At 39.5% G+C, this 25,744-nt stretch overlaps 3 protein-coding genes across 4 annotated transcripts; all 3 read right to left on the bottom strand.

The window, feature by feature from the left end:
* Window positions 1-2,052: 2,052 nt before the first annotated feature.
* On the bottom strand, window positions 2,053-9,609 carry LOC306773272 (ankyrin repeat and SOCS box protein 13-like; the record flags this gene model as incomplete). Its single annotated transcript, XM_079263041.1, has 6 exons — window positions 9,486-9,609; window positions 6,992-7,179; window positions 6,607-6,763; window positions 6,379-6,513; window positions 3,029-3,220; window positions 2,053-2,180 (listed from the first exon to the last, which is right to left on the bottom strand). The coding sequence occupies exons 1-6, from the start codon at window positions 9,520-9,522 to the stop codon at window positions 2,053-2,055; spliced, it is 837 nt and encodes a 278-aa protein (XP_079119167.1). The 5' UTR covers window positions 9,523-9,609.
* A 99-nt stretch (window positions 9,610-9,708) lies between these two features.
* Window positions 9,709-12,670, bottom strand: LOC306773271 (ankyrin repeat and SOCS box protein 13-like; the record flags this gene model as incomplete). 2 transcript variants are annotated; one of them, XM_079263040.1, is made up of 7 exons in its annotated part: window positions 9,709-10,019; window positions 10,142-10,333; window positions 10,405-10,539; window positions 10,626-10,782; window positions 10,859-10,899; window positions 11,002-11,189; window positions 12,331-12,486. In XM_079263040.1, 5 exons carry the CDS (start codon window positions 10,880-10,882, stop codon window positions 9,871-9,873), a joined length of 657 nt encoding a protein of 218 aa, XP_079119166.1. In that variant the 3' UTR covers window positions 9,709-9,870. The 2 variants fall into 2 exon arrangements, with proteins under 2 accessions (XP_079119166.1, XP_079119165.1); XM_079263039.1 differs by lacking the exon at window positions 10,859-10,899 and having other exon boundaries at window positions 9,756-10,019; window positions 12,331-12,670.
* A 78-nt stretch (window positions 12,671-12,748) lies between these two features.
* gdi2 (GDP dissociation inhibitor 2) lies at window positions 12,749-25,116 on the bottom strand. Its single transcript, XM_079263038.1, has 10 exons — window positions 24,981-25,116; window positions 18,300-18,407; window positions 18,000-18,099; window positions 17,594-17,728; window positions 17,315-17,513; window positions 17,042-17,173; window positions 15,025-15,124; window positions 14,359-14,530; window positions 14,049-14,248; window positions 12,749-13,876 (listed from the first exon to the last, which is right to left on the bottom strand). Exons 1-10 carry the CDS (start codon window positions 25,023-25,025, stop codon window positions 13,724-13,726), a joined length of 1,344 nt encoding a protein of 447 aa, XP_079119164.1. The 5' UTR covers window positions 25,026-25,116; the 3' UTR covers window positions 12,749-13,723.
* Between the last annotated feature and the right edge of the window lie 628 nt (window positions 25,117-25,744).

Raw genomic sequence — 25,744 nt, 5'->3', positions numbered from 1 at the left:
GCCATCTGAGGAATTCATAAACAGCTTTCTGCACCTGTAGCTAAGAATATCAAGCCCGACAGTAACGGAGCTCCCTGGGTCAGTCCCTATAAGCAGATTTAATGGCGCAACAGGCACAAAGCTATAAATAGGCAGCCGGGATCAGTGTCTGCTGGAGAGTACAGCGTCTGTATTAATCAGAGACTGTGTGAATTACAAGAATCTCGGATGAAGCAGAGCAGCATCTGGAGAGCTTCACTTAGAAACAGCGTTGCTTGGTCTTCCTCGGCATCCGGCACGTTTTCTCTTTTGTTATTCTGGGAATGCAGACTTAAGTGTGCGATATACGTGTCGTTTGTTTGCTTTTAAATGTCGCTCAGCAACTACAATCAGACTGAATACGCCTACACCTTCTTTTGCTTCTTCTCTGGGCCGTGTGGCTTGTTCTCCAGTTAAAATAAAATCCCATCTACAACCATTCCTCACACCTCAAAGCACAGCCTTCTCTTGTGGTACCTGACCTAGATAGAGGTAAGATCACACGCTGGTGACGTGATTGCCAGTGGCAAAATGATTGTGTTTAGCGAGGAAGTAGAGGAAATAGAAAAATCACACGCAACTGTCTTCCAGCTTGCGGCCACATCCGTGTGAAGCGCTCAGAGCAGATATGCACGCATCATTCTTTTCGCAGATCCTCGCTTCTCATCATGTTTATCTTCACCCCTTCGCTTGAAACAACGAAGATGGGAAGTTGCAAATCGGACTTGTGCAATTTTTTTTCCACTCAGTTGTAATGTTTTCCTCCCTTAATACACGTTTTCTTGATTTCTACTAGTTGTGGGAAAATCGAATCAAAAAAAAAAAAGGGATTTTTTTTTGCTTCACAATTTTAAAATCTATTTTTTTGTTGAAAAAAAATCTTTTTTTTTTAAAAAAAAATAAATAAAATTAATCCACTATAAAATTTTTGTCATCTTATATTATTTTTATTGATCTCTTCACTTGTCTTCTTGGGCATTATGGCATCAGAATGATGGTCTGGCTTCTGTGTTGTGTTTTCCTGATTGAAATCAATAAAAATGACGAGCAAAAAAAAGGCTTTATACATTTTTTTTTTAAAATCTACAAAAATCAACAATCTCAAAGAATTGTGAAAATTGCGATTTAAATCGAATCGGGACAAAAGCATATCGTCACAGCCCTAGTTTCTCCAAGGAAAGACATGCCGAGCTAACTGATCGGTAATCAATTATTAATTCTGGAATAAAATTGTGGCTTTAAGCTTATATTACTATTTAAACAATTATTTATAATCATTGACAGCAGCAAACGCTGAACTCTTGATCCTTATGTGAAACAATGGCACAGAAAAGTCACATCAGTTCAATATGAAAATGATCTGTATTAAAGCATTATATCAATACTGGATCAGAGTCCAGCTCTAATTGAGACCAAAGTGCCTTGCAGACATGACATTAAGACCTTAGCGCACAGCTTTCCTTTAAGTACTTAGAGTTTATGTCAAGGTGCAACAGTGTGAATCCTTAAAAACTGGCTTTGTGCATGTTTTAAGAAAGAAAATGTACATTTGTTCAAGTTTACAGATGGTAAAATATAAATCCAGACATATTTTACTAACTCTCCAGGGTATATTTTTACTAAATGCTGCAAGTCTTCCTTTTTAAAATAACAAGTGTTAATAAAAACAACCTATAAGAGAACTGGAATATCGCCTCACTGCTATTTAGATTCCTCAGACAAGTATTCCAGTTGTGCTACTGGGAAATTCTTATATTAATGACTGTGTTTTTATGACTGTACAGTATTTATTTAACCGGACTTGTGACATTTGTAATGTTTCTATTGTTCACTTTAAGATATTCCAAAAGAGGGGCAGGAATACAGCTTTAAGTCACAGCCTTAAAGCTCTGGACTTGTGCTTGGCACGATAAAGTTTCAGTGTGTGTGTCAGCTGCTGTGGGAGCTTCGCTGAACCTGTGTGGGAATTGCGCATCTGCTTTGTGTTTCCAGTTGTTTCTCTGAGCATCATCCCCCTTCTTGCAGCTGCGACACTCACTGATAGCAGAGGTAGCTGATAATGAGCTTCGGCATATCCAGCTGAGCTATGACTTGCAGAGCCGTGGTGCCCAGCTTCCTCCTCACTGCCAACCTGCTGAGCTGCTGCAGACTCATTGGCGTGGCTACAAACACAGGAAACAAAGGAGGGAGTTACAACATGCAATTGGATATTCGCCATCCGAGCCATTAAAATGAACTGAACGGCTCATAAACTTAGAATTTACAATGAGATCAACTGCTACATTTGATTATGTTATTAATACTGTATGATAACCTCCAGTTAAATTAGCTAAACTATAGTATCACCAGCTGTGTGTACAGCTGTGCAGTCAGGGACTTCTTTGAGCTTTGGCTGCCACCTGCTGGTGTTTAACAGGAACTGCAGTGCTGCACAAACATGGCTTTATTTTACATACAGTTGTGCTCATATTTATTCATACCCTTTCATTAAAGAAGAAGAAAAACAGAAATAATGTAAAATAATCTGAAATTGACTGAAGTAATAATAAATACAAATTTTATGTAAATTATTACATTATTTTCCAATTCTGGTTCAATAGAATTTTTTTAAAGCTAACAAATTGGATCATTTATTACATATCACTCATAAATTAATATTTTGTTGAACAATCCTTTAATGTTTCCGCTCCAGTCAGGTGTTTTCTGTTCCTCTCAGTCAGACTTCTGCACCTGTTGACAGGTATTTTGTCCCACTGTTCAGCAGAAAAGTGCTCTAATTTGTCCAGGACCAATTTCTTTGGTTTTTTTCCTTTCTTTAACTCAATTAAATAAAAAAAAACAGTGTCTTATATTACTAAATTATATTTTTGCTCATTTTTAGTTATTGTTCCTTTTTTAAGTCTCCAGTTATTTGATTGACTGTTGTAAATTCAGCCTTTTTTATTTAATGAAAGGGGATGAATACATATGAGCACAACTGTAAACAGTCTAAACTTCAGTTCAGACTTACTCTCATAAAACTGTAGGCAGGCTGCAGACACAGAGCCTGGTGTTGTGTAGTCCACAGGCTTCCTGTTGTGCTGATCTCTGGCGTAGATGTTGGCACCAAACTCTACCAGTATCTCAATCATCTCAACTCGCATGTTTTTAGCAGCGTGGTGTAGTGGAGTCTCGTGAAGCCTGGTAGCATTGACTTTAGCGCCTGGAAGGTAATGAGAAAAGAAAGTCAGCTCTTAAAAAATGATTAAAAATAAAACTCAGGGTTGCGTTTTTAGAATGCTGGTGGACTGGTTTGTAGAGTGGACCAGCAAGAATCACCTGTTTCTAAAGACCAGAGAGATGGTGCCAGATTCCTTCACTGCTACTGAACGTTACGGTGCAAGAGGTAGAGACAGCCGGGACGACAGGCTGGACTGAAGGCTCTACTTCTTGAGACAGCTCAGAGGTCTTATTTATAAATCTGTCGCACGCTGCAGAACAACCCAGCGTACGCCAATTATAGTCAACTTTTGGGATTTATAAAAACCCAACTTGGCGGTAAGATGTCCCTACTGCCACGCCAACTCTGACCCTGGCGTACGCACAACATCTGGAGAAACAGGAAACAACCACACCAAAGGCAGAAAATAAAACCAAAGAAATGGTATGAAATTTAAGACATTTGTTCAAAATCAAATAAACTTTCACGCAGAAAGTTGTACTTTAACAGCATTTACAAAAACTGAGAAAACATGTATTTAATATTGTTACTCCACCACGTAAACCGTCTACCACTAAAATATGTTCTGAAATGAAGCAGTTTTACATGTTATATAAACCAGATCACACAATTAATACGTCGTACAGAAGCTGCCAGACTAATAAAGCTCTAAATGAGTAATTGCAGTTAAAAAAAAAAATTTAAAAAATTGACGTGCAAATACAGAACATGAAGTGATGGTTGGATATAAATTGTACCCAAATGTGTGAAAGGCGCATAGCGGTTTACTGATGAGCATGGTGAATGGAGATTCAAGCCTGGCACCTTCCAAAGGGAAGTGATTGACAGGTCAAAGCTCCTCCCTTCTTTTCCCAACCCAGAGCGCAGAGTAACAGACACGCCGAGGTGTAGCGGTCATCAGGCTGATGAAGTGCAGGCGGAGGTGCCTCGATGCACAAGAGGAAACCTGTTGTACAGCTTCAAATGTGTGCAAAAAAGTGGAGGCATACGCGACATAACATGGCACTGAATGGAAACGTGTAACGTTCACCTGAGAGGATCTCAAACTCACCCTGTGTTGGAACCAAACTGCTGCTTTACATCCAGAGATGATGCAACACATCAGAAGTAGAGGATTCTGATTTATCCACAAGTTTCTATTTGTGTGTAATTTCTTTCAGGGTGGTTTTTATTTCTCAACAACTCCTGCACCTCCTCCTTGATGGCAATTATTGTGTCCTCTGTGAGGACACGCCTGCTGGGGTGCACCAGGTGGAATCACTGGCCTCTCCCTCTCCAACCACAGTCGCAGTGCTGGAACCCAGCTGGGACACAGAAACTCCAGTATTTTAACAATAAAACTGGAGTCAGAGACGCCTTATTTGTGTGCATTTATTTTAAGAAGTGAAACAAAGGAGCATTTGGCACATTTGGTTCCAGTGTATCTCTGGACTTGTTCATTTTCCCCACCAGCTTCTCATCTGTGGGAGTGAGCAGCATGGTGAACATACTCCTCCTGTGGACGGCGATGCACTTCCTTCCATCTTAATGTCTGACCACTTTATTTTTACTTTCTAGATAAGTCCGGTGGTCTGATGAGAGGAGCATCTGTCACCTGCCGACGCTCCTCTGCCTTTCTGGCGGTGCTGATGTCCATCCCGCTTCCACCAAATAAAATATTTTTTTACATTTTATATTAGAATTTCTACCTCATATTCCAGAAAATTCCTCTGTTTTGCTTTTTTTCCCTGCTGAACCGCCATGAAAATAAGATTGATTAATATTTATCAGAGGGGTTCGCCTGATCTTTTGTAGCCAACATGTGGGCGTGACTAGATGTTCCTTTTCATGCGCAAAATTTAGTGTTGATCCTGATTTATAAAGCGAAACACGGCGTGGGACGTGCGTGCGCACTGCTTTATAAATCAGGAAGTTTTTTTGCGCCACATTTCCTGTTTTCCGTACGTACGCCACCTGTAGTCATCGTTGCTACGCAGTTTTATAAATGAGGCCTCAGATCCTTCAATGTCTGCAGCAAGATGCTGGAGGTCTTTCACCAGTTTGTCATCTCCAGTGTATTTTCCTTTGCTGCTGGTTGGAGAAGCAGCATCGGAGCGAGCAACACCGATAGACTCAGCAAACTTCTAAAATAACACTGGCTCCGTCATGAAGAGCAGAGGTCTTTGAATGAACTGGTTTCCATCATGGATAGCCCCAACCAACCTCTCCATCATACACTGGTCAGACAGGGGAGCTTCTTCTCAGATAGACCGAGACAACGCTGCTGTCGCACAGATACAGGAAATCTCTGCAGCCACATTCCAACACCGTGATCAAAGACTCACCACTGGCAGACCGGTAACCGCCTGGATGGTCAACACGATCCATCTGCTGCTTTTATTCACTTCCCAGTTCATTTTCATTTGGGTTTTATTTTTTACATCCTTGTTTAAAATCTATATATTTTTATATCTGTTACATTTGTGTATGTTGTTTTGATCTGTATATTTTGATTATTATTTTGGATGTAGAACTGTTTAATTTGCTATTTTATTTCGTTTGTTTTCATACGAGTCAGTGTTGGCCTCAATATTCACTGCTGCAACCAATGTCCAAGTTTATGGATCAATAAAAGTATCTATTCATCCATCTGATCCTGTTGTTTATCTGCATCAAATTAAATAAGACAGCTTTTTAAAACTTCTTTTCATACAAAAAGTAACAATTTGGGGTATATAAAAAGCACAAGTCTTCATATACCCAAGTATATGACCTAAACATTTTAAAAAGACAAACCTGATCATAATCTCTCTGTCTGCACATGCACTCATTTTGGATTTGATGGCAGCCATGTATGTAAAGTAAAAAACAAGTTGTATCAGGGACTATAAAAGGCTTGATAAGTAATTTGCACAAATAAACAACTGGAGGAGCATTTGGCAAGTAATCAGGTTAATTGGCAACAGGTGAGTTATATGTCTGGGATTAGACAGAGCATTTCAGCAAGGCAAAGAAGTTCAGCAATCTAAATGTTACTTTAAAAATCCACTCAAACTTAAACGTGTTGCAGAAAAGTCTGGAAGCATGCACCCTCCTTCTTCTTCTTGTAATCTGCTATTTTTTGCAAAGTCATTCCCTCATGGTCTTGAACCATTACTTACCTGCATTGAGCAGAACTTTAACACAGTCTGTGTGCTCATTGACACAAGCCGCATGCAACGGGGTCCCGTAGTAAAGATCATATGCCTCAAGAAAAGCGCCCATGGTAATCAAAAGCTTCACACAATCCGAGTTACCTAAAAATCAAACAAAAGAATTCACTGAATGAAGTCATTAAAACTTTTATATTAACACAGCATGAAGTTTTAAAAAGATTGTGAAGTACTCACCTCCCATGCAGGCCTCGTGAAGGGGAGAAGCTGTGCGGGAGGTAAGGGTAGGGTTGGCCATGGCGCCATGCTTTAGCAAAAGCTTCACACACTCCAAGCTACCAGCTGAACACGCATCACACAATGGTGTGCTCCCATCCACATTCCTTGCATCCACCTGATCACAGGAAGCAGTATGAAATATTGTGTAAAACATCAACCTTTCCAACATACTTCCTCCATCAAACATTTATTTGGCCTGTTTGTTGATAATGGTTCTGACAAAATGAAATGCATGCATTTCATTTGTTTAAGAAGACAGTCTTAAACTTCATAGTTGATTATCATATAATAAAATTATATATATATATATATATATATATATATATATATAGGAATGTTTTACCTGAGCTCCAGCTTCCAGCAGCAGCTGCACACACTGGGCTTGGCCATGTAGGCAGGCCTCATGCAGTGGTGTGACGGAGTCCACAGCCACCATGTTGACTGAAGCTCCACTTTTAATGAGGTGCTGCAACTGAGAGGCCTGGCCTAATGATGCTGCCTTGTGCACCTTTGTTCTTTCAGCCCAGCAGCCTGCAAGGCAACGAATAAAAATACATGCATGCAAGAAGACTTTTGAAATTCTCTGTGATTCATTTATTTCAATGTGACAACCCTGCACTCAACCAGGTTCATCAAAAAGGCTAATAAATGCTTCATTTCCAGGTCAGATTTTTACTTCTGGGGTACTTGCCATCATGAAACACATGCAGAAAACTTGCAATGTGGAGTAAATTGTTTTAAACTCCAGTTATTCCATGCATTTAATAAGAATTAACAGATTCTTAGACAAAACTAAAGTCTGAATACTGTTAAAAAAAAAAAATTTAAAAAAAATTATATATATATACACATACATACATATACACACATATATATACACACACACACACACACACACACACACACACACACACACACACACTACTCACAAAAAGTTAGGGATATTTGGCTTTCAGGTGAAATTTATGGAAAATGCAATATGTTCATGCTACAGTGATATAATATCAGTAAAGTAAGACATTTAAGTAGAAGGATGCACTACTGATTTCCTCATCTCAAAAAATTCATTCAACACAAAAGGTAACAACAATGGTAGTTACACCACAACAAAAAATTTGAACGTCTCAATATCTCGTCATGTGCCCTTGAGCATCAATTACAGCTTGACAACGACGTCTCATGCTGTTCACAAGGCAACTTATTGCCTGCTGAGGCATGGCATCCCACTCTTCTTGAAGGGCAGCCCTCAGGTCATTGAGGTTCTGGGGTGCAGGGTTTCGAGTCTCTACACGACGGCTCAGCTGATCCCACAGGTTTTCAATGGGATTCAGGTCTGGAGAGAGTGCAGGCCATTCCATTTGAGGTACACCAGTCTCCAACAGCCGTTCCCTGATGATGCGGCCTCGATGAGCAGGAGCATTGTCGTCCATGAAGATGAAATTAGGCCTGTGCTGTTCATGTAGGGGCACAATCACTGGATTAATGATGTTATTCAGGTAGTATGGGCTTGTCACTGTACCATTCACAAAGTGTAGGGCAGTTCTGTACCAAGTGGACACCCCTGCCCACACTGTAACACCGCCACCACCAAAAGCTCGCCTGGTGACAACAGTGGCTGATGCATAGCGCTCTCCCTGACGTCTCCAACATCGTTGCCGGCCATCATTTCTGCTCAGTGTGAATCGACTTTCATTAGAGAACAGCACTGAGGCCCACTGGTTCCTCGTCCAGCGTAAATGCTCCCTGGCCCATGCAAGACGATGATGCCTGTGCCTGGTGGTGTGGTCAGGTACCCGTGCAGGTCGTCTAGCACGCAGACCACGCTGATGGAAACGGTTTCGAATGGTCTGACGTGACACTTGGGTGCCTCTCACCTCTCTTAAACGTGCCTGGAGTTGAGTGGCATTCATCATCCGGCCAGTGTTTGTCTCAGGGCAGTGTTCACAATGTAGCGGTCATCAGCACGGGATGTGGCCTAAGGACGTCCACTTCTAGGCCTTTCTGTGACTCTTCCAGTCTCTCCATATCTCTGTTGCAACCTGCTGATGACACTCTGTGACACTCCAAGCTCAGTGGCCACTTCTGTCTGAGAACGTCCTGTTTGAAGCATCGCAATGGCAAGGGACTGTTGTTCCATTGTTAGGTGTCGTCTTGGTCTCATGATGTCAAAATGTGAACAGCATGATGAGAACAACTGTTTAAACACCAGCTCTAATTGAACCAGGACATTTACTGGTCAATTCAAGGATCACACACCTGCCGTGATTTTTGCCGTTAAGCTCCTTGTTAGAGAACAGCAACTTGTGCAAAATTTATTGAAACATTTAACAGTTGGACATGTGCATTTAAAAGCTTAGAGAAGATCACATTAAGTTCACCTGTACAGGTTTGAATGCATTTTAGGCTTGTTGTGAAATTTCACCCAAAAGCTGAATATCCCTAACTTTTTTTATATATACTTGCTATATCTCTAATGACGTATTTGCTTTGCTTGAACCCTTGAATACATTTTGAACTGATATCACACAGAGCAGCTGAAGGAAAGATTTACATGGCAAAAAGTGAATTGTTATTGAATTTCTAAACGGATACAACAGTTCAACACCACATAAAATATTGTATGTTTAAGTTTTCCATAGTGGTTATATAATAAATCAAACGCTGCTTAAGCATATTATCATTTAAAAACGTAATTTGAGATAATTTGCTGGATCCAAAGCCACACTTTGACACGGCAGCTAAACTGTGCTTGCTGTTAGCTCACCGACGTGAAACTGGGTCAAGATTTTCAAAAAGCGATCATGTCAGCAGTCCTGACTCGTGTATATAAAACTCACCGATATCTCCAAAGTAATACGGCTGGGAATCTTCCATTTCCAATGTTTTTCTTTCCCTTCAGTGAATAAAAATGCTCAATGTAGAGCGAGTTGTTTGTAAACAGCCGCTTCCTCGGCGTCAACGTGCTGCAGAAGTCACGTGACGTACGTGAAACCCGAGGTGCATGCCGGTAATTGAAGTTTTTATCATTCTAAGGTTATTTATCGAACTTTGCATAGTAATTTATGGAGATTTATTACCAACAATTTTTTTTTTATCATAAACATATCCCATTATACAACACTTTAGAGCACAATACAATCCTGAGTCCGTTTTATTATTAAAAAAAGAATGCAGTAGACAAAATATTTTTATATTTTGTAAGACTTTTTTGTTTAAAACAAGTCACTGCAGTGATGAAGGATGATCACAGTACTGGAGGTAGCTACGGATGCGGTGGGATATATTCAGCTGATCTATGACTTCTGATGCTTGGGTACCCAACATTGTTCTCGTGGCAATCCTGCAAAGCTGCTGCAGGCTCAGAGGATTACCTATAAACAAAAACAGGTTTTTATGTCAGCTAAACAAATGAACAAAAATAGGCTGACAGAGTGCAAGGGATTCATTGTCATGATACCTTCATCTAAAAGTAATTACAAAGCAATGCACTTACTTTCATAAAAATGGAGGCAGTAGTAAGAAGGAGATGAAGGTGTTGTGTAGTCTACCGGCTTTCTTCCAAGGTTGTCACTGGCATAAACGTTGGCTCCAAATTCAACCAGCAGCTCAATCATGTCCACCACATGGGCTCGAGCTGCGTGATGCAAAGCTGTCTCGTGGAACTTGATTGAATTGACATTTGCACCTGCATCAAGTCAAAACTAATTTAGACTCACAATTTCTCAGAAATGAGCAACTTTTTTTTTTTCCATTTACCTGCCCTAAGCAGCTCTTTGACACACTCCACATGTCCTTTAGCGCAGGCAATATGAAGAGGAGGACCAAAATGGACATCAAACGCCTCCAGTTTTGCTCCATTGGCTATCATCAACCTCACAACTTCAGCATTACCTGAAAGGAAATGAAACCCCCACCAACAATGAGAATATAGTATTTCTTTAAAGTCTTTTTTAAGTCTTATTTCCCTGAATGTTTACCTTGTATGCAGGCCTCATGGAGAGGCGAGGCAGTGAGAGCTGTGAGAGATGGGTTCACTTTGGCTCCATACTGTAACAGCAGCTTGGCACACTCAAGGCTACCAGAGGCGCAAGCGTTACATAGAGGCGTGCTGCCATGGATGGTTCTTACATCTACCTGGAAAAACCACAAAAACAAATCCTATTTATTCTATAGTTTACTGTCAAGGTTATGAAGCTCATTTAACACTTACCAAAATCACAATAACACGTACCATCTTCAGTTTGTCTTTTTCTATTGAAACATATTTTTAATCTAATCATTTATTTGAATCTAATAGTTGTAAATTATGCAAATGCAAATAATGTGAATATTTTACAGTTTTTCTTAGTTCACCTGTGCTCCAGCCTCCAGCAGCAGCCTGGCACAGTTTGGATGAGCCTGTATGCAAGCTTCATGTAGTGGAGTGATGTTATCCACTGTCACCATATTCACAGAAGCTCCACCTTCTATGAGCTGTTTTAATTGTAGGGCTCTTCCATGGGATGCTGCTTCATGCAGGGCAGTCCGGTCCGCCCAGAAACCTCATATACACAGAAACATTATCAAATAAATAGACCTTTTACAATGTAAGTGATTTTACTTGTTCTAACATTTAGAGCGTAATAAAATCAAGTTTCAGAAATGGCAGCTCAGGTCATTCATGTCTTTCTGGAAGCAAACTGATGTTTTTTGGTTTGTAGTATTTGATGAGTGCAACATGTCAAGTCATCAAAAGCATCAGGGTTTAAGTCACACATTTTTCCACGTCATTGGAAAGTATTCTATATCCCCTTTTTCTTTTATTTTTTAAGTAATTGCCTTACTGGCAAAATTAAATTATGTCAACGATCTTTAAAAATAAAAAAAATTGAAAAATGTAAAAACAGTAATTTAATTCAGGAGTGGGTCCAGCATACCTGTGACCCTGAATTGGCTAAGATGCACAGACAATGAATGAAAATGAATTAACACAATTAAAGTGGTCATCTAATGTAAAAAAAAAAAAAAAAAAGGAATTTTTAAATAAGAAGTAGCCAATTATGTTTTTCTTTTTCCTCATTTACAATCTTTTATTTCGGAGGTACATGCATTTAATGGCTTGAATCACTGGTACACAAACACATTGTTCACTAATAAGGAAAGCTTCTTATCTGGTGGTTTAATGACTTTTACATCCTCTTCATAAAAATGTAACCAGTATGCATAATTCTACCCCTCTCAGACAGATGGTGAAATTATGTTATATAAATGCTGAATTGATTGTTAATGAAACATACGTACATTAAATGCTGCATTCACTTGCACTTGCGCATCAGAGATCTGGCCACGTTGTCAGATTACACTGAATATTTGTTATAATTTGATCGTCTGTCAGATTTACCATTAGTTACCCCGCCTTTATGTAAATTTGTCGGTTATAATCCCACGAAAAAATTAAATAAAAATGTGTTTTAGTAAGGAACGTAAAACATATGGCAACGTTTACAAAATTCCTCAAGATTATCCGGAGCTTTTGTAAAGCAACACAAAAATATGAAAAGTAAATTAATTTCTCATATTTTCATCTGTTCAAGTGGCTCATCCTGTATGCCAGTCATGTCACGCGCAGGGTATAATCTGAACTCCTATGCATGCTGACATTGGCAGTTCATGTAAGTCGTTCATAAACGTTTCAGTGCTCACCAATGTCGCAAAGAAACGACCTACGAGCTGCTGTCACCTCCATTAGAAGCCGGTAAACAATACCGTGTTTCACCTCGAGTACAATTCCACACAATCTCCCATTAACAGTCCAACAGAGCTGCACCAGTTTACTAGCAGCGGCCCAATAGCCTATACAACAGCGAAACATGGGAATTGTAGTTCGAACCAAAGGTGCCCAACTATCGCGATACTTCGGTGTGTTTTTCCTTAATTGCTTTACCAGACTTGTACTATATGAGAAAGTGGTGCATTCGTATCTGATACAATGAATTGGTTGTGTCAAAAACATCCGAAAATACAGAAAAATTAACCACACCATCAGTTTTTTTGTAAAGTTTTTTTTTTCCTTTTCTTTGCAGTACAGAAATCATTTGAGCCCAGAAGTTTCTTTCCATTTCCTTTACAGTTGTTCAAGACATATGCCAGGGCTCTCATCAGTTCAATACTGCTGCAGAACGCATTTGGTCCTTTTTAAGCTATTACAGTGAGCCACATTAGCCATCTGCTGTCAATGCTCGGCTCTGTCACCATTTTTGCATAATACAGAAAACAAATGCATCTCCTCTGATGTACTGTAACTCAAGCAGTTGAGAATAAGTTGTTTTATCCTCAAGTACAGCCCCCACTGAACTGGCTTACAGTATTCCATCTCGGCAGTGTAAGAATTAGACAAGGGGTACAAAATATATATGAGAATGTCAAGCCCACACATTACACCACTTTATTTCACAAAATCTGACCATATGATGCGTTGGCTGAGATGCTATCTCACAGAGCTGTCTGTTGTTATTGGGCTTGTGTTATTTTTTTTTTTTTTTTCTAACCATCTCACCCTGGAGGAACACTCAGTTACTCACATGATTTAACACAAAAGGACAAAACCAAGCCACTTTTCTCTCGACCTGACATGAAAAAGAAACAAAAAAATATTGTATTTGTATACATTTTACAGCTTGCAGAACCTCAGACAATGACAGAAAAATTGGACAACCCATCCCCACCTCCCCAAAGATACTTTTTGTAAGATACTACTGATTATGAATTATTTAATTTGGCATCTTTGGACTAAGCATCATCTTAATATGATGGCTGACAAGAATGTAAGGTATTTACTGTCTCACTAGGCATAACCAGTGTTTAGTGCAACATCCACCTGAATATGATCTCAAAAAGCGTTGCTCCCTCCCTGAACCCTATCCAACAATACTATATCTCTCTATATATCAGAAACTTCCTCAGAGGGCAAACCCTATACTTGAATATTTGTTTAGCCCACAGATGTGTACATATTTGTATAGATTTTCAATTTTCTTTTTTTTGTAAGCTTTCCGTGGTCTTTGATGAAGAGGTGTGGGGGGGAGATGCGTTGCATTTACTCCGCGCCGTCACCAAAGATGTCCTGCTTCTTGCGCTCCATCTCGGCAAAGTCAAATTCTGAGCCAGTCATCCTCCGGTAGATGTCCTTGATGTCGTCGCAGGTGGTCTCAAAGTGAGTTGTGGCATCGTATGAACGGGAGATAAAGATCTAGGAAGAATAAAAAGGTCCACATTTAGCTTTTGCCTGGTGCCTAATTAAATGTCTCTGCATGTTCGAGTATGACCAAGTTTTTGTTCATTTTCTTAACGTAAATATTTGACAACACGCAGCAGCACCAGTAAGGTTACTCCAATATTTGTTAACATCCCACTCATCATACCTGGCTGTCGGTGCCCATGTCAGTTGGTACATATTGATCGCTAATGCTGACAAACTTCTGCTCGATGGGCTCCAGTAGGTCGAGGGCCGGCTTGATCTCCTTCTCTGGGTCCCCTGTTTCCACTGTGGTGCTGACAATAGCGATATATTTACCCTGTGCTGCCACGTTGTGAGCAAAAGAGATCATACAAACGTAGATGTCTGGAAAGAGGAAAAGAAAACATGTTTAGGTTTTAATTGTTCATTTGATTTAAATGTTTATTTTGCTACACTTGAGAAATCCTCTTTTTTTTTTATGTGTATGTGCTCACCATGTTTCCTGTTGACCTGGTTCTGGGGGATGATGATCTGGCAAGAGTTGATGTCACCGGTGTTGGCGATGGGATGACTCATGATGCAGATGACTCTGATCACCTGACCCCGTTTGCTGACACGGTCCATCACATAGCTGGGGTCGCAGATCAGCTGTTTGCACCTTGCGATCTGTGGTGGGCAAACAGGCAGGCAAGTATAATTAATAGGGGGAGTGCGTTGTCATGAAGCGTTTCCTTATTCTACAATACCAGATGAAAGATAAATACAATTTTATTAAATAAAACAAGATGACATCAAAAGTCTAGACTATCAAACAATTTTAGTTAGCAAATCCAATCAAGTCAAAATGGTTATAATCAAAGTGAACTAGCTGTTGAGGTGAAGTCCTGCTGCATCAGGATTGAGGTTCAGTTAAACTGGATCAGTGGGAAGATGGGATGATGCTTTATATTTAAATTATGCACTGGTTACATAAGTTAATTATCTGTCATGCTTCCAGTAAAGTGATGTATTCTCAAATTAAAATGAATTAAAAAAAAAAAAATAGGTAAGAAGAAGGCAAGAGTTGGCAAAGCTTTCTTATAATCTTCCCTTTGACAAGTAGCAAACCAGATCCATGTTTGCATTTTGACATATAACTGTGTTGGAATGAATGTAATCACCTCTCCCTCCGACTTGACTCCCACCACCTTCCCGTTCTCCATCACAATCTCATCTATGGGCTTGTTCAACATGTACGTCCCACCATAAATGGCACTTAGCCTGTAACAGAATCATAGTTAAGCACATTTTAAAACAAACAGACAAACTAAAAGTAAAACCTCAGACTTATTTTATTACAGAGCAACGCTGTGCAGGGAAAACCTGCATCGTGGCATTTACATTGATTTTACTTTGACACTCAATTCAGCTTTACTTATATAGCGTCAAATCACGGCAATGCCATCTCAAGACGCTTTACAGACAGGAAAAAAATATCATGAAAGCCAATTCATAATAGCCTATGTCAGGAAACCAAAAGAATGAGTTGGAGGCTCCAACTCAATCTCCCATCCTAAGCAAACACACTGGCGACAGTGGGAAGGAAAAAACTCCCTTTTAACACTTAGGACAACACTACATTTTTTATGAACTACATTCTCCACAGGAGGATTCTCCCACAGAAGGGCAGATCGAGGCTTCTTAAAAACAGCAAAGAGCTCTGAAAGGTTAACCCAGCCTCTAAACTCCAGAGATGGGTTCTTAAGACATATATGGGAAGCAAGTTCAATCAGAACCAAATGAAAGTCTTTGGATTTTCTTCGTCCGTATCCTAACAGGGTAGGACTCTGGCTGCCTGAGGAAAACCTACACAACATTCAGCAGGTGGGCTCATAATCTGAGTTCTAACAGGAGCGATGGGTAGTCATTTCAAACCCACGTTTCAATGATCCTTTAACACTTAACAGTGTGAGGGACAAACATTTCAAACAGTATCTTAAACTCAAGATTAGCCAGGGAATTGGATTAAGTTCAACCTTTCACTGTAAGTTATACTAACAAAACAAAGGACCCAAAATTTAATTTAGCAAAGCCAGACATAATCCTTTTCAAAACATGGCTGGGTGATATGACCAAAATCTCATATCCCCATATAGCTCATTTTATGTCCTCATAACAATATGCATAACAATATAAAATTGTGTAATTTTGTGTCACTCAGTTATTTGTAGGATGTTCTTGGCAACAGCAGCTGCGATCTCCTTCCATCTGCGATAACTATGGCTGGATGGCGTTCTACGGGTAAATGTCTGCTGCCACGTTTGCGTCTGGAGTTTATTATGAGCGCTTTTGCCACCATTTTACGCTGCTTTTGCGGTTTTTGCTTGTTGACTCTGTATTCTTTGTCCCGATTCTTGTGCAGTTGATAAAATGAGTTAGTTGTGTCAGAGTCTGTTGTTGAGACTGTGATCTAGTCTGTTGTCGGTTCCACGTCGGTCTTTTATTTCCAAAACGCATCCATGCGACAGAAATTTCCCCTCTTTTAGGAACAAGGTAGTCGGTTTAGGTTGGCTGGTCATCTTTTAGTGAATTATCCTGCTCTGAAACACCTCTGCTACCGTCTTCCTCCATTTTTAATTATGTACTGCAGCGTGCATGCCATAAAGCACATCTTGACGTAAAATACTGCAGTAAAGCCCCTTATTGTGGCGTAATCGATAGAGCCTCATATGAAACTATAGACATTTTCTATCGTCCAAACGATTTATATTGTCATATCGCCCTACTTCAAAGTGTATGAGAGGCTGGATCATTAATGCCTGGAAGATACCCGGATCTCACCGTGAAGATGTGCAACGGACCTGGATGAATCATTTATTAGCAGGTGCAACTGTGTGCTCAATCTGGTGCAAGCAAATTATGCATCTGGCTAAAAATACTATTCTAAAAAGCTACTCTTGCAACAAAATCCAACCACTTCAAAAATTTATTCTTACTTTTCCAAAATCCTGTCTTTTGACTGAAAACAGTGAATTACTCTCAGCCAAACAGTCAACAACAATCAGTATCTGCATTACGAAGTAATACATATTCAATGAACACTACTTGTCTAATAGTCTTGTCTAACAATCTTGCTATGAGTCTATGATTCAGTAAACATAATGATCAGATGTGTGTAACACAGAAACAGTTTCTCACCTTGCAAAGCCTTGTGGCAGTTCTCCCAGCCCGTACAGTGGATAGAGGTATGGACTCTTGCCGTATCTGGCTAGAGACTCGCTATAAAGCTTTATTCTGTTTATCGTTTGGATGCAAGGTTGATCCAGGTAACTGTGGAAAGAGAAATCAAGGCAATTTAGAACAAACAATGCCAGACTGGAATATGCACAACAATGTCATAAGAGTCATCTGTACAACTAAGTTATTAATGGGAAAACAAAAACAATTCCGGCAAGTAAAAGTTTCACTGACTCATCTGTGCGGTAGAGGGCCAGGGAGTGGCCGGTGAAGTCAATGACCTCCTGGCCCAGACTGAACTTCTGGAAAATGGCCCTCATCGTTGTCTTGTTGGGATCAACTCCTTCCATGGTCTTGGGGTCGTTCTCGTCAAAGTTGGCGATGAAGATCAAGAACTTCCTGAAGCGCCGCTTTTCAAACAACCCCATCAAGCCTTAAGAAGTCACAGTGTGGACTTTTAGACAACTTACTGCGCAAAATGACTTAATTCTCTAATTTATTTGCTGCACTTACTGGATGCCAGAGCTTCAGTCTCAGTGGAGGGGACTTTATAGATTTTCCCTCCCTTGTACACATAACTGCCTTCAATCACTTTGAAATCCAGGTAGCGAGTCACCTGTGTGATCAGCAGCATGCGGACCAGTTGACCTGAAACAGCAGCATTGCAATTATTAATGAAAACACGGATTAAACAGCAACATCTCATTTTTATCCACTACATATTTTTTCCTAAGAGCTGCTGCTTAATAAGGATACTTTTAATGTTTAAAGCGGTTTAAAATCATTATTTGCTGAAAGACTGAAGAGGAATAAATAAAAAGAAAAAAGATATGAACAGACTTAAATGTGTACTTGTCTTTGTTTTGTTTTCTGGCCCTTAATGGCGGGTTTAAATGACAACTTATAAGTGCAGCCGTACCATTAGCCATGAGGAACTTAGGGATGAGGTCCACATTCCAATCTCTGCCTTTTCCCATTGAATCAGGAGGGTTGCCAGGAATGCTGAAGCGCTTGTAGAGCTGCAGCAGGACAACAGGACCAGAATTGAGCCACAATCAAACCCAAATAAACTTTCAAAACAGAATTAAGAAAGACTGATAAGGTTTATGTGCATTTAAATGCAATAACATAAAAATAAGTGTAAGCCATAAATTTACATCTAAAGCAATTTCTTGCTCTGGTGAAACACATCGGATTCATCCAGTTTAGGTCAACATACCTCTTCAAGGGGTGTAATGGAAGCACTCTCAGCACCGTAGTACGAGTTACGGTCCATGTGCAGAACCTTCTTCCCCTTCACGGACATGATGCCTGATAAAATGCATTCCTGTTGGGAGGGGGGAAAAAAAGCAGATCAAGACCAAAGTAGTAATATGAATAAAAAAATTTTTTAAAAAAAAGTCAGAATCAACATGATGCAGTTGCACCAATGGTTTTGTTTTTACTCCTATCATCTACAATGTGAAACAAATCCACTGCAAAAGGAAGAACTTATAAAGCTGCATGTTTTACTTGTTGTTCATGCATTCTGAGAGATCATGTAGCTGAATGCCAATAAAGCATTAATAAACAGAAATATATGCCATGAATAACTACATTTATTTCATGATCAGACATCTATAAAATAAAACTGTGCAGCCATCAGCTGGGGCTGCAGCACCAGAGCCACTTAGTCATGAATACTGAACAAAATGCTGGGGAGTGCTTGGTGCTGATTCTGTAAAGAGAAAGCTTTCCTCAACATAATTGACAACCCTTCACACCCTCACCATAAAAGTGTACAATCAGAGGTTTCTTCAGCTCAAATCATTCACATCCACAGCTTAAACTCTTAACATGCCTATTGACTGAAAATGATTGCTTTTTATTTGCTTTTTCAGGCGTAATTGAGTATAATTGTCATTCTGAGACAGCTGGAGAGAAACCTGCAGATTTTTGCACTGCTTATATGAACACAAAACAGTCTTTCTTCTTTTAGTCAATGTTGAAGGCATGGTGGTGAAGCTGTCTCATAAAGCCAGTGTTACATCCAGGATTCATACATTTTGGTATGTGTATTGCTCCCGGCTGTTCAGGATAACAGATTTTCTATGTGCAGTAAGCTATCTGAGGCAAACAATTACAATCAGAATCAGATGACAACGCCCTCTTTTAGTAAAATAAATTAATTATTCTATCATTTCCCCTTGGAATTAAAGCATTTTCACCTCATCTCATGTCTATGTTTGTGTTTCCACAACTAATAATCTAGAAAAGCAGCTGCTCCCTCTGACAGGAGACCAGTTGCATTAGCCGAGTTAGCAAACTGTACATGGCTTTGGCTACTTTAATGACAGAACAGTGTGACTCAATCCTGGCAGATCAAAACCATTTCCACACAACACACTCCATATCAGCACAGTGCTTAATGGACTTGTGTGGTGCTGGGAGAATGATGACAGCTTTCAAAGGGCTTAAAGTCTGAGAGGCTTGGTAATGAAGGGAAATGTGTAGGCTTGACCCATCTGGAATTTGAGCACATCCTAGATCTTAATATGATTACAGCAGCAGGTTTAAAAAATAAAGCAAATGTGGTGTGTGTCATGTGGTTGCACACTTCATAGATTTTACTACTGAACAGAGGGCTGAACACAAGGACTAGTTTCTCACATGACAAAAACAAATCCTACTTTCTGAGTGATGTCACAGAGGAAAAGGGGAAAGCTAAGCTTGGTACCACTTGTTTCTCTCTAGAATAGATTAGTAGAGCTCATAAGAGACAAGAAACTCTCAAAACAAGCAGGACACTTGTCCCATTATAGAAACAATCCTGCAGAGCAACTACCATCAGCAGGAACCTTTTCTGAAAACCTTTTAATGCGGCTCACCTTTCAGGATTTGCTTTTGATTCTCCAAACCTGAAACTCCCACTGCTTCCTTTTGTACATATGGCACTACTTACTCATAAAACACACGAAGCCTCTTCAAACATAAACACAAATCAATCCACTTGACTTCTTGTAGTCATACAAGTCAAAAACGTTGAGAAAGCACACTAAAAGCCTGCCATTCTTTTTTTTATGTATATTAATCTAAAGTCAATTACAATTTATTTTAATTACTTTCTATTAGGGCTGCACGATTAATCAGATTTTGACCATGATCATGATTTTGGTGGCCACAAAACCTGATTGTCAACGATATTTACATTCAAAACGGGAGCTCTGATCACTCAGGTTCTCTACCAGTAGTCTGCCAACCACCAGGGGGCGAACGTGTGGTTAAGACTTCATTAAGCTGCATAAACGCCAAGCATACCAGCAGCCAGTTGGGTATCGTGAAATTGGTTGGACATTTGAGGTCTGCATTTTTCCTGTTGCAGGTAAAACGGACTGTTTTAATTAAACAGCTGATTGAGGTGGTAAAAAATACAATTTTTTTTTTACAACATTTGGCATTAAAATACACAAACCCTGCCACGTGCACAACCTGCCCTGCCGCGAACGAAGTTCAATATGAAATAACCAGCTTCATTGCACAAAAAGCAGACCTCGCCGCCCGTATTTATGCCTCAACGCTTCAGACGAAACTTCTCGTGGACGATGTTCAGATTGGAAAAAACAGCTGCATCAAAACACTGGATAAGAAATACGAGACCCTTTCGTGTAATTTATTTTTCCAAAGGGTTGTGTATGTATGTGTGTGTATATATATATATATATATATATATATATATATATATATATATATACACATACATACACACACACACACACACACACACACACATATTAATATATAGTGTGTACATATACATGGGTGTGTATGTGGTCTTGTCGGGTAGGTTGTTTACAAGTGGTGCAATAAAACTACATGTTTTTCCAGGCACAATGAATGATCGTGATTACAATATTTAACAAAATAATTGGGATTATTATTTTGGTCATAATTGTGCTGCCTTACTTTTTCTCAATAATTCTTTCTAATGTAATCCACTGATAAAAATGGCCTGAACTCTTACGTGCCTTTTCATAAATAGACGAAAAATGTTGGACCAAGTGAAATTTCCTAAAGATTTCCCAATTCTGCACAATATCAGCTCATGTGACTGTGTGGACAGTCCCTTCTGCAAAGAAGCTGCTCTAGACAGTGAACTAAATTAAATGTCACATTTAAAGTTGACAACCACTCAATGTGAATTCAACAAAAATCACTAAAAGTAAGAAATAAAAGTTTTTATGAACCATCAGACAAATTTTAATCATAAAAAATTATGCTCTCATTCTTATTGGTATAACAGCATGATTATCACCCCTAAATGAATTATCATTGGAATAATCTATACATTATGAGAAAACTTCAGTAATGAGAAGTTTGACTTTTAACCCAATTTGAAGTGCCATTTGAGCTTGCACAAATGTAAATGTGGCATGTGTTTTGTGATTCTTTCATTCCCCGCTGTAGATAAACCCCTTTCCTTTACAGTAAGCTTACCAGGGTCAAGCATGCCATAGGATTTTGGGAGCAGATATCTACAACCTCTTTTTGAACTGGAGGAAACGTGCCACATATATGGAGGTAAAATGTCTGATGATAGAAGTATTTAGTCCAGGACAGAGTGCACCTATTTTAAGGGTAGTAAGAGTTCTGATATTAACATGCAACTTGGTTAAATGTATTACCAGAAGACTGCTACGATGACTCAGTTTCTGCTATTTTAAAAAAAAAAAAAAGGACTCAGACATAGTAATATTCTGTGGTGGTAATCAAAACGGTATTTGTATGTCTCATTGTCCTATTTAAAGATCTGTCAATGCCACTGATCTAACACAGATGTGGTCAGGTAAAAGATGAAATCTGATCCAAGTTCTGAAGTGTCACTATGGGACTAAAGCCAACTTGCTGCCTGCATAAAAAACAGGGTCTGACAGAGCTGAAAGCAGCCTGCTCATCACTCTGCTTTAGCCAGACAGCAACTGTCATGCTGACAGAGAGAAAAACAAATGGATACAGCAAGCAATCAGACAGAAAATTAAGCTAATATAAAAGCCCTGGAAGCAGGGTCAAAGTCCACATTTAAGAATGTACACTATACAGTAGAAACAGGCTTTACAGCAGTGGAAAGTAAACTTCACTACAGCAACCTGCAGATTAAAACTCCACACACGTGATTTTCTCCCACAACAGTGAAATTTGCTAGATACAAACCGGCATTTGGTTAATAAATCTTTGTCATCTTTTACTCATTGCTGGGTCAGCTATTTCCTGATTTCTACTAGAGTTGACAATCATTCATTATATTGTTAGTGCAGGGAAGCACGGTGCTCATTTCCCTTCCCTTAACACCACTTCCTACTGTTGACAGATAAAAGCACCATTGTTTCTTTTGAGTTTATGAACCAATAAGACACCGCTCCACTGTCAATTTGTCTACAGCTCACACACAAGTAGAACAAGTCTCACCTGAATCTCTGTAAGCCCTATGCCGACTCTGGGTATTTCATATGGAGGCGAAGTGTCGCAAACATGGGATCACCAAAAGTATCAACTATTTATCAGTTTGACTATTAGTTTGACATCTGTTGCCAAAGCACTCTCATTATGTCAGTAGACAAGGACAGATGGGGAGCCCCACAACAAAAGAAGTTAAGCCAGATTTATAGTAGCAAGTTTTTATCTGTCAGCCCCACCCCAAGCAAAGGATTATGGGAATTCAGCCAGTAGAGGGGACAACAGAGAGGTTGCATACAGTCCGCCAAAAAGTGTGCCACACTTCTGTGTTGACAATTGGCAGGTAAAATAATTGGTAGAAAGTTAGCTGAAGGCAAAAAGAGTGTCCTCTAAAGGGAAAGTAGCATGAAAAACTTTTTTCCCCCACAATGATATATGTCTATTAGGAAATATATCATTGTTACATACTTTTGACAGCCAAATGCAACGCATTCATGTAGGGAGATCTTACACTGATTTATTATCCCTTTTTGGTGGGCTGTAGAATAACAGATTTATAATTTACTAATTGTTTATTACATTCTAAAAATATTTCTAAAAGCTGGTAACATTAAGTGGAAAGCAGTGTTTACACTTCACATGATGATTTTGGAAGTGTTAGCATTTAAAATAAACCTAAGTACAAGTTATGCAGGTGATGTCAATGATTTCTACGAGGAACTAAAACTATGAATACACAGTGAACCACAAAGAGCCTTTTACTCTGTATTTTGGCTGGGTGGAAAGCAGCTCTCATTGAGCTGGGCTGCAGTGTACTTTCAGTTCCCGTCTTGGTGAAACCACACCCAAAGGGGGAGTTTAAAACACAGTGTAGTAAATTTCCTTCTGTTCATTCTGCAAGGCAACTTTTGCTTTATTATTCTTGTCTGCACCAAGTCTACACTACTTATTAACCGAGTCATTTGCTGTGACAAACAAGAGACTTTACACTTATTAAACCAACATGGGTCTTGTGCTAAAATAAACAAAAAGGCATTTAAATTGTGAGCGGAGGTTCTGCAGCAGCTTCAGGACAGTTCAGAAAATGCATTTTAATGCCTTACAGCTTACATGAAGCTGAGCATTGCTCGTAAAACCATCACAGGACTTCCATGACATGCTTCAACCATATAAAACTGACAGCAAGTCAGGAGGCCTGTATGAGGATCATTTTATGTGTGAAGTGAAGCATGGTTGTGGGAAAAAAAAATCCTTAGTGATTTTTGGGTGAACACAACCGCCCCCCCGCCCCCCCCAAAAAGAGAACTTTACTATTTTTACATGCCTTATAGCAGTGTTTTTCAACCACTGTACACTGAGAAATTGCCCGATTTCACCTAATTGGTCTCTGTGTTCATCCAAACAGGCCCCAGTGAAAGATAATAAAATTCCTTCTTCTTCTGTTTATATGATTTCTATTCAAGAGGCTTTGACAAGATATTCATATAATATTAATATGGACTTTTTTAAAAAAAAAAAATAAACAAACATTTTGGTTTGTGATGTGCCTTGTGATTTTTTTCACTTAAAAAAAATTGTGCCTTGGCTCAAAAAAGGTTGAAAAACACTGTCTTATAGTCTGCTAAATGAATCGACGCACCAAATTCATATTCCAGTTACAGGTTATCAACTTATTGCTAATAACAGTTAAAAGCAATCCGTAAATACTGATTCTGCAGTCTTTGTCTACAAGTATCGTTTTGTTAAATAGTTTATCAACTTTGCAACAATCATCGATATTCTTCTTGTAAACTGCAAGTTTAAGTTTTTGGGTTTCGAGCCCAACAAGCGCAAGGCGGAAACTTATAATTGCTAGTTTAGTTAAATCGTTTGGGTTGAAGCTACTTTCACACAAGAAACAGCGCTGATTTACACCCAAAAGGGCAAAGATTCAAACCTTGTCTTAACAAGCAGCGACTGGAAAAAGCTTAATCACAGAAGCTAAGCAAGTCGCCACTGTGTCGTTAGCTGGCTAATTACTTAGCTTAATGTAGGTCGGCTAATGTTAGCAGACGTATCATCCGCCTTATAATCTTATCTCGGTGGACAAAAGCTGTCCAAACGTGGGCTTTAGATCCCATAAGTGGCTAAATAACTTTCGAAAATTAATTCAGAGTCCATATAATACTAATTAACAACAAAAAAAAATGCCCACGAGTTTAAATTGGTCTACTATAAGTTTCCCGTTCGCACCGTTAATCTTTTCAGGCACTATTAGCTTGTGGAGTTAGCATGGTGCTACGTGGTGTTAGCTCCAGCTCAAGTTTCCCTTATATTAGATGCAGCCGCTGAGCGTCAGCTAGCGGCTAAGCTAGCTACTTAGCGTTAGCTCAGCCTATTAGGCCCAGTTATCTCACAGCTAAACTGTCAGGCGCTAACAGGTTGCAAATCACTTCCACGTTGCATATCACATCATCTGACGCGCTCTCACCGTGAGGCCAGTGCCCAGGACGATAACGTCGTATTCTTCATTCATTTTTTACAAATCTTTTGTCTTCTGCTGCTGGGAATCTAGAAAGTAGAAAATGGAGATCTGAAGGAGTGGAAGTGAGAAGGGGCTGCGGTTCAGCGTCAGGCGCCTCGAGGGGCGGGGCTTCCCAAGCTTGTCAATCATCAATGAGGCGCAGAGTGTGATTGGCAACTTGGTATCTGTGTCGAGTATCCAAGTGAAAAACTAAAATAATAATGAAATCATGGAACTGGTCAGTCAATTTGTTAAATGGTGCGGTGACAATCATCTCATATTAAATACCAGCAAAACAAAAAAGATGATTGTTGACTTCAGGAGGAACAAGGATAAACAAAGCACTGTTTCCATTCTGGGAGAGGAGGTGGAGGTGGTGGAGGAATACAATTATCTTGGAGTTTAGCTGGACAACAAACTGGTCTGGAAATGCAACATTGATTACATCTATTAGAAAGGTCAGAGCAGACTGTACTTCTTAAGGAAGCTGAGATCATTTAACATCTGCACCAAGATGTTGCATATCTTCTATAAGTCTGTTGTGGAGAGTGCAATCAGCTTTGCACCCATCTGCTGGGGTAGTAGTATCAGAACCAGAGACTTGAAGAAAATCAACAAACTGATCAAGAAAGCTGGTTCTGTGCTTGGAGTAACTCTGGAGCTGCTGGAGCTGATTGTCCAAAGAAGAATGCTGCCCAAGCAGATGAAGATGATGGAGGATTCTTCACACC

Source organism: Telmatherina bonti, assembly GCF_933228915.1.
Source record: "Telmatherina bonti genome assembly, chromosome: 23".
NCBI lineage: Eukaryota > Metazoa > Chordata > Actinopteri > Atheriniformes > Telmatherinidae > Telmatherina > Telmatherina bonti.
Note: the sequence above shows the minus strand (reverse complement) of the source record. Positions and strands in the feature narration are given on the sequence as shown.